The sequence below is a fragment of the Cupressus sempervirens genome, chromosome 10 (assembly GCF_028749045.1).
Source record: "Cupressus sempervirens isolate cs-2001-9-10 chromosome 10, ASM2874904v1, whole genome shotgun sequence".
Lineage (NCBI taxonomy): Eukaryota > Viridiplantae > Streptophyta > Pinopsida > Cupressales > Cupressaceae > Cupressus > Cupressus sempervirens.
Genome location: NC_143127.1, coordinates 322,626,829 through 322,634,976, shown reverse-complemented (window position 1 = coordinate 322,634,976; position 8,148 = coordinate 322,626,829). Strand labels below are relative to the sequence as shown.

Genomic DNA, 8,148 nt, shown 5'->3' with positions numbered 1-8,148 from the left:
CAAAAAATATAGTTATGGAGGGAGACTCTAAACTGATCATAGACATATTAAAGAACAAATACAAATGCCTTTAGAACCTATAGAGTTTGACTTCATACTATAGAAGAAGAATGCTCTTGTTTAATAAGGTAATAAATCATGACACCTTAAGAGAAGGAAATTGCCCTGTGGATTTTTTTTGGCTACCTAGGGTCTATCTTATGATGACTTCTATCATGTTACTGCCTTCTACTACACATGAGAATTGGAAGATATTATTAATAATGAATGAGTGAGAAATCAAGAAACTTGGTTTAAGATAAAAGGAAGGGGTATTCCCTAAGGAAACATATATTCTAATGATACTTTAAAAGTTCCTAATAAAACAACTATGTCGAATATGCACAAAAAATAAAAGAGAAAAGGGGCTAAGTGTAAAGCATAAATTAGGAAGGAAATTTAACAAAAAAATTGTACTAAACCCTTCTTATTTTTATTTTAATGGAGCTTTGGTAAAAGGAAAGACAACATTGATTGAGGAGATGATTAATATTGCAGGGAAAACGTGACCATATTAAGTAATGATGACAATAAAAGTTAGTATTAATGTTGAAGTCAAGAAAATTAGCCTGAACAATGTGAAGTACCTTTCTTAAATAATTAAGTATGAGCTGAGCTCATATCTTAGTTACAAATGTTCCATCATTAGCTAGAAGGTTACTAAATTAGTCAATAGGTGTACCTCAAGAAAGAAGAGAAGATCTAGTGGGGATGAGATATTAATAAGTATCATTTTCATTATTAGCATTCCCTTCATATTGTTTGTTGGAAATTCTTTTCTCTTTGCAAAAATATATATAAATTGTGTTAAGTGTCTTTCCTTGAGAGTGAATTTTATCACATCGAGCGAAACCCTAGACTCAAATATTGTGAGGACTGATCTTGACTTTGAGAATGGTAACTAGGTTTTTGACAAAAGAGTACATTATGGGTGGCCTTTCGAAATGGGTAGAGCCGAGGAGTTATAGGGAATTAATACAAAATAAAGAAATTAGGAACTATTTTTCAAAAAGTGGGGCTCAACGATTATATCTGTGATGGGTGGCCATAACACTCTACTAACCTCAAAATTTGCCAACTCTTGGCACAAAGGCCAATTGAATATTGGGAGCGTGAAGTTTGTGGTTACTCTAGAACTTATTGGCAAACCTACCACTATAGCTTGTGAAGGTGTCATAATGGAAAGGAAGGGCTTGATCAACAACAACAAGTTCAAGCATACAATTTCTGAAAGAATAGAAGAACTGGTAAGGGTTAAAATGAATAATGGGTATGAGTGTGTCTCTCTCCCCATAACTTTATCTATTGTTTGTATGTGAACAATGAATTATTTTAGCTTTGAAGGTTTCTTACGACCTATCGTAGGTACTATTTCCCTCTATTGAATATGTTAAGGTATTATGAGATGATTCATGTTCACTTTTTTATTTACTCTTCTCTAATTAATAGCATTGCTAATGGGGATAATTCACCCATACATGAAGGTATTTTTTACATCTTGTATCAACATATTTATTCCCACCATCCTAGGTTGGGTATGTGTCTGGCTGGGAATGCTAGCCCTCCCCATAACCCTAAGTCTTCTATAGTTATTGAAGAAATCCAAATTGAAGAAGATCCCCAAAAAGCCCCTCTATTTACTGAAAAAGAGGGCCGCATTCATAAAAATTCTACGGTTCCTAAGGAAAAAGTTAAAACTATGGAGGAGTCACTTTTGTTGGAAACCCCTACTAAGTGTAAGAATGTATTGGATAAGTCCAGCCTTGTAGGAATCTCCAAAAAGAATAGAATGGTGGACACAATTATAGAGGTGGATAAGCATGGCTCCAATGGAAACTCGAAAGGTGATGGAGATATGAAACCTAAAGCCTAGTCGAGCTTTGGGGAGAGAAGCCTTTCTAGGTTGAGAAATAAAAAAGGAAAGAACTATAAGGAAGAAAGCCAGGATGAAACACTGAAAATTCAAAATGAAGATGTTAATTACTGCACTAAATTGGAGGAAACTCCATAAAAAATGGGTAACAATTCTACAAAAGATGAGCAATATGAAGCAAAATATGTTGAAGATATTGAAGATAAGGAACAAGAATCCCACAAGGCTCATATTAAGGTTGACCTAGAAATTCTAGAGGAGGTCTAGCTACCCAAGTTCTCGGAGGAAGAGGACAGTAAAGAAAAGGATAACCCTAGGACTATGCAGAAATGAATAAATCTTATGGAAGAGGACCTCAATGCTATGATTTTAGACCTTTCAGACAAGGTCGATATCCTCAATAAGTATTATGTTGGAGCTATTATGGTATTGACCTTAGGGTGGTGGTTTCCTCTATCTACAAGGTCCAGAAACAAATGATGAGGAACACAGTGTTTGGCACCATTATTGGAGAAAACAAACTCAAAAATGGTGGTCTACTAAAGGATGAAAAGTGCAAGGATGTGAAGAGCTTGAAGGATATTGCCAGTTGGGTGAAGGACATGAAGTTTTTGGTGGAAGTCAGGGAAAATGTTAAGTAGGCTTAGTTCTTTTTTGTGCTTTAGTTTTTTGGTTCCTTTTTTAGCTAAGTACTTATGTTTTCCTTGATTTTAATCTTTGTGGTTGTGCTCTTGCTTATAATTTTGAGACACGGTTTTAAAACTTATATGTATGTGGTAAATCCTCACTCTTGTTGGGGTGGGAAACCTTTTCAAACTTCCATGGATACTATAGTTTAAGAAATGGTGTTAGTAAAGTTAGAATGGATATTGTTAATACTATGCAAACTAGATGATTTATTATCATTATTTTGTTCTTGTAGACTCAAGCTATTTAAGCTATGAATTGCTCTTTCTACTGCTTGGTTGTAGTGGCCCAAAGAAATAAAAGATATATATTAATGTTGTTTCCTAGATTTAGAACCCTTATCCTAATTATTATGCCCTTAACAACCATGTCTAAGGCTTTGACGTAAATAGACCTAATTGAGAACGATCTTCCCTTAATACTCTTTGATTAAACTAGCAAATTTATTCTTAATGATTATTAGGAACTCAATGTACCTACACTTTTAAGATAATAAGCACGTAACATGCAAAGTCCTACCATGCCACACTATTTCAAAATATGTATTGGTACCTAGGCTTTCAAGATAATAGGCACGTAACATGTAAAGTCCTACCACGCCTTACTATTTCAAAATATGTACGGGTACCTAGGTTTTCAAGATAATAGGCACGTAAGATGCAAAGTCCTATCATGCCACACTATTTCAAAATATGTACAGCCACCAACTATTGTGTGTGGTAGTAGAGTTCGATTTGGTTTTGTATTATATTGGCGATTCTCCCTTTACAAACAAGGCATAAGGGGACCACCGACAATTGGATTGTCTGGTTCTCTTTTCAATTACGGCCATGCTGTTAATTAGCTGTGTTATGTTCGTTCATCCATAAGATCTTTAAAAATGTTTATATGGCCGAATCGGCTCAACAAATTATTGAAGCCAACAAACGTTTTTAACCGTGGGTTTGCAATACGAGACCTTTATCTGGATTCACCAGCCGACTCACAAATTGTTTAGACACATGGATGTAATATAATCCAGAAAATATTGTAATCCTTCGGCAGCGCCGCCTTCTGATTTGACCGTATTGGACTGTGTGGACGCCTCCTGCGACTATATGCGTAGATATTTAACACTATGAACCAAATGTGTTTGACAAGTTCTGAATTAAAAAATTGCGTATTTCCTTAGAAAATATATCTGCACAATTTTCTTACTAACAGAGCTTTATTTTTCAACTTTTACTTTTTTTGAACTTGTAATGCGATTTCTTAGATTTGTTAAATTATAAATTATAGAAATAAGATATTTTAGAATGCATCTATTTTATTTTGGTTTTTTTAATTTAATTTTTAGAAGTCATTTAAAAATGTTGATGAGTCAATCTATTGTATAAATTATTGTATAAATAATTGTATAAATAGACTTCTACCATTCAATACAAATTGAGCTACTAGTTTTTGCTTTCTCTATTTTTCTTTTAATATATTTTCTACTGAATAGTATTATTAATGTATAATATATATGTATTAATATACTTTTACTCAACGTTTTAAATTTCTAGAAATGACAATAGGAAAAAAAGCCCACCCAAAAAAGAAAGTGTATCCAACTGAAACATTAAGTGTTCTTCTGCGATTCATAAATAATATAATAATAACAGAGATGGGTATGACCAAATTCAATATAAAGACAGATATATCAACATCTGCGAAACTGACAGCTCCGAAAGAATCCGAAAATATTTAACTTGAGCAGCAACTTGATGCACGATTGCAGTATGAATGACAATAACAACTACCAACTAAGCAAAATGTAACGCGACAGAAATCACGACTAGAAAAATTTGCCTCGTGCCTGACATTTGGTGTAATTCTTGTTGTAGGAGACTGTATGCATGATGGCCAGGGCAACCTATACCTGAAATATATAGAAATTTGAGCCACTTATCGTGGTAAGGTAGAAGGTTAATTTTAGTGCATCCCTTCGCTGAAATCGTCCAGTTGTCCTGATGCAATCACGGGGCTCGATCATGGCAGGACACGCTCTTCTGATCCCCCTTCCTTACCAGGGCCACATCAATCCCATGATGCAGCTTGCCTGGAAGCTCGTCTCGGATGGCTTCCTCGTTACATTCCTCAACACCGATTTCACTCACAACCGAATAATGCAAGCCAGGTCCGGAAACCCGAACCCTAATAAATGGGATGGCATCCGAATGATATCACTTCCTGATGGATTGGATCCAGATGATGAACGCACCAACATTCCAATTGTGTTGGAAGCATTAGACAACAGCATGGCTCCATCGGTCATTAAAAGGCTCGTCCAAGAGATTAACCAGAGGGAAGAAGAGCACAAAATCACCGGTATCGTAGTAGATGCAATCATGTCTGTCGGGTTGAAGGCGGTGGCTGATTTCTATCAAATTCCTCTCTTTGCTTTCCACGCATCGCTTGTTGCAAATTGTGCCATTCGCTACTTCATTCCAAGCCTCGTTTCTCTTGGTTTCCTTGCTCCGGATGGTAAGAGGGAATCAGCCATCTTTCTCTTTTTTGTATTTTTGTGTTTGATTTTTTTAAGACTTATTGTATTTTGTGTAATTATTGAAGGAAATCCGAAAGAAGAGAAGAAAAGAAGCTATATTTCCTCCATGCCACCCCTGCGTCCTGAAGATCTTCCATGGTTATTTGGCGGGGAGAAGATGTTTAAGAGATGCATCAGGATGGGAGAGAGTTTAAAGGAGATCAAGCTTGTCCTCAGCAACTCGTTTTATGAGCTTGACGGTCCAGCGGTGGATGAATTAAACAGATCAGAGGTCGAAGTTTACCCAATCGGTCCTTTGATTCCTCCCGAATTTCTGGAGGGCGATACGAGTATGGCCCTGCCAAACTTCTGGGAAGCTGATTTGCAATGTCTTGAATGGTTGGACAAGCAGCCTGCCCAATCTTTGATCTACGTGTCCTTTGGTAGCCTGGCTGTGTGGAGCCAAACACAAGTGGAGGAGTTCGCGGCGGGGTTGGACAATACAAACAGACCATTTCTGTGGGTTGTCCGATCGGATCTAATGGAGGGCAGTAAACCGATTTTTGGGCCTGGATTTTTAGAGCGCGTAAGAGACAGAGGTTGCATAGTTTCCTGGGTTCCGCAGTTAAGGGTGCTGTGTCATGCTTCCATAGCTTGCTTTGTGACTCATTGTGGTTGGAACTCTGTACAGGAGAGCATCGCCATGGGTGTTCCGATGCTCTGCTCTCCTTATTTCGTAGATCAGTTTCTTAATCGTACATATATTGTGGATGTCTGGAAGATTGGACTGCCATTGGAATCGAATAAGGATGGAGTAATAGAGAAGGGGGAGATCGTTAGAGCAGTAGACAGATTGCTTGTGGGAGAAGATGGTGCAGAGATAAGAAAGCAAGCAAGCAAATTAATGACAACCAGTAGAGATACTGTGAAGGAAGAAGGGTCATCATTCAACAACTACAGTATATTTCTTCGCCATATGAAGAAACAGCTTGTTGACTGACAGATATTATTTGGCTGTGACTTCTCTTACTTTTTTGTGGTATGGTGTGGAAAGGGAAGGGGGGTCATCATTCAACTACAACAGTATATTATTTCTTCGCCATATGAAGAACAGACGGTTGACTGACAGGTATTATTTGGCTGATACTTCTGAGCTTTTGATGGTGACGTGGGTAAAGGAGAGGCATATGTGGTGGTTCAGTTTAACTGGATTAGTGACATAGTGGACAGGTATAAGTTTTATTGTTAGAAGGATATTATTGCAATATTTTTGTTTGATGAGAGGCGCTTGATATTCACATCATAGGTGTGTTTTCTGTTTGTTTTTTTTGGTAAACACTCTGTTCGGTTGCAGGAATAGAAATATGGGAATAGGAATAATTATTCTGAATAGAAAATGGGGATACATATTCCTATTCTTGTTTGGTTCAGTCAGAATTCGATGTGGAATTTACAGACTCAAAAATTTATGTCTTCTAAAATAAATAAAAATGGAATAGGAATAGTCTTTCAATTCCACCTATGTAGGTGGAATAGCAAATGCTCATTTTTGGGTCAAAATTTGAATACATATTCCTATTCACAATTCCAATTTGGTGCAAGCAAATAAATAATTTGAAATTTAAAAAAAATTCATATACCTATTCCAATAAATATCAAGCTTGAGGCACCTATTTCAATAAATAGTTATTGAGAACATCTCGAGCTTGATATCTCTTGGTTTGTTTTAGATAGATGTATAAAGATATCTGAGCTAGTAACATCTACAATACAACATGTAAAATTGAAATCTATTAATATTTTAATCTGAAATATTCTTTTTAAAGCTTGATGCTTATCATATCCATTATTTTATGGATATTGAAATATAGTTCCATATCGCTCTACATTTATTCCATGCATGAATCAGTTCCATCTCTCTTCATGCATTTGGTGGTTGGTGGTTTAAAGGCCATTGATGTAGTATGATTGATAATATTTTTTTAATCCATCTCCATTATTGAACCTGCAAATACATATTCATTTGCAGCTGAATCAAATTCCATATGAACTAAGCTTAGCTGATCAAAGATGTTATCATTTGAATTTGATGTAAGCTCACTAAGTGAATTTTCATCAAATTGAACATTTGTATATAACTTATCCTTTTTTATTTTAAATTGAAGTGCTCTATAAACTCTCTCTTTATTGAATGTAGAATTATAATTTGTTCCACATTGATCCTTCTTGCAAACAATGATAATAGGTAAATCTTTTATTCGATGTGGTAAGATTTTGGCTATTTCTCTTACTTCTTGCAGAAAACTTATGGTGTGCCCTTTATATTTAAATTGACCTCCAGTTGCATGTGTAACTTGAAGAATGGCATTGGTATGTGCTATCAACATTTCTTCTATTTGTGCAAGATTAGAAAGTTCTGATGGTTGTGGATGGGGATCCATGTTGTTTGATGCTGAAAATCAATGTTCATTATTTTCTTGTCGACATCGACGACAAATAGGGCCTTTAGGGATCCATACAACCTTCATTGCAAGATAACTTTCTTGAGAAATGTAGCACATACTCAACATAGCCAGTTTATCTAGTCCATTTTGAAACATTATTTGTAATGTCCTCAGGTCAATCCCATTATTTTCAATAGTATTGATTGTACCCTCATCTATTCTATTTTGTGTTCCTTTCAATTGTCTTTGTCTTCTTATTTGAGATTTCAACTCTTGTTGTAAATTATAATTGCTTAAATCAACATTCATAAGATCCTCTGCTTGATCATTTGGTGTTTGTAGCACGTGATCTATCATCATAGAATTCTTCCCATCAAAACTAAACACACCATTTTCATGAGATCGAGCATGTCCTTGATTCGATTCACGTTTACATAGTTGAATTTGTTGTATTTCTCTTTCATCCAACTCATCTAGGTTCATAGCTCTTTTTGTTTGTCTTCTCACTATATTTGTATTATCCCGAGATGTTTGTGTACAATGTGCTCTCATCTCATCTGCATGTTTTTTCATTTCTTCTTCAATCTCTTCCACTATCA

At 35.8% G+C, this 8,148-nt stretch overlaps 1 protein-coding gene across 1 annotated transcript; it reads left to right on the top strand.

Moving 5' to 3' along the window:
- The first annotated feature begins 4,362 nt into the window (after nucleotides 1-4,362).
- Nucleotides 4,363-6,645, top strand: LOC149533916 (UDP-glycosyltransferase 83A1-like). Its single transcript, XM_089804826.1, has 2 exons — nucleotides 4,363-5,104; nucleotides 5,192-6,645. The coding sequence occupies exons 1-2, from the start codon at nucleotides 4,591-4,593 to the stop codon at nucleotides 6,103-6,105; spliced, it is 1,428 nt and encodes a 475-aa protein (XP_089660952.1). The 5' UTR covers nucleotides 4,363-4,590; the 3' UTR covers nucleotides 6,106-6,645.
- Nucleotides 6,646-8,148: the final 1,503 nt, after the last annotated feature.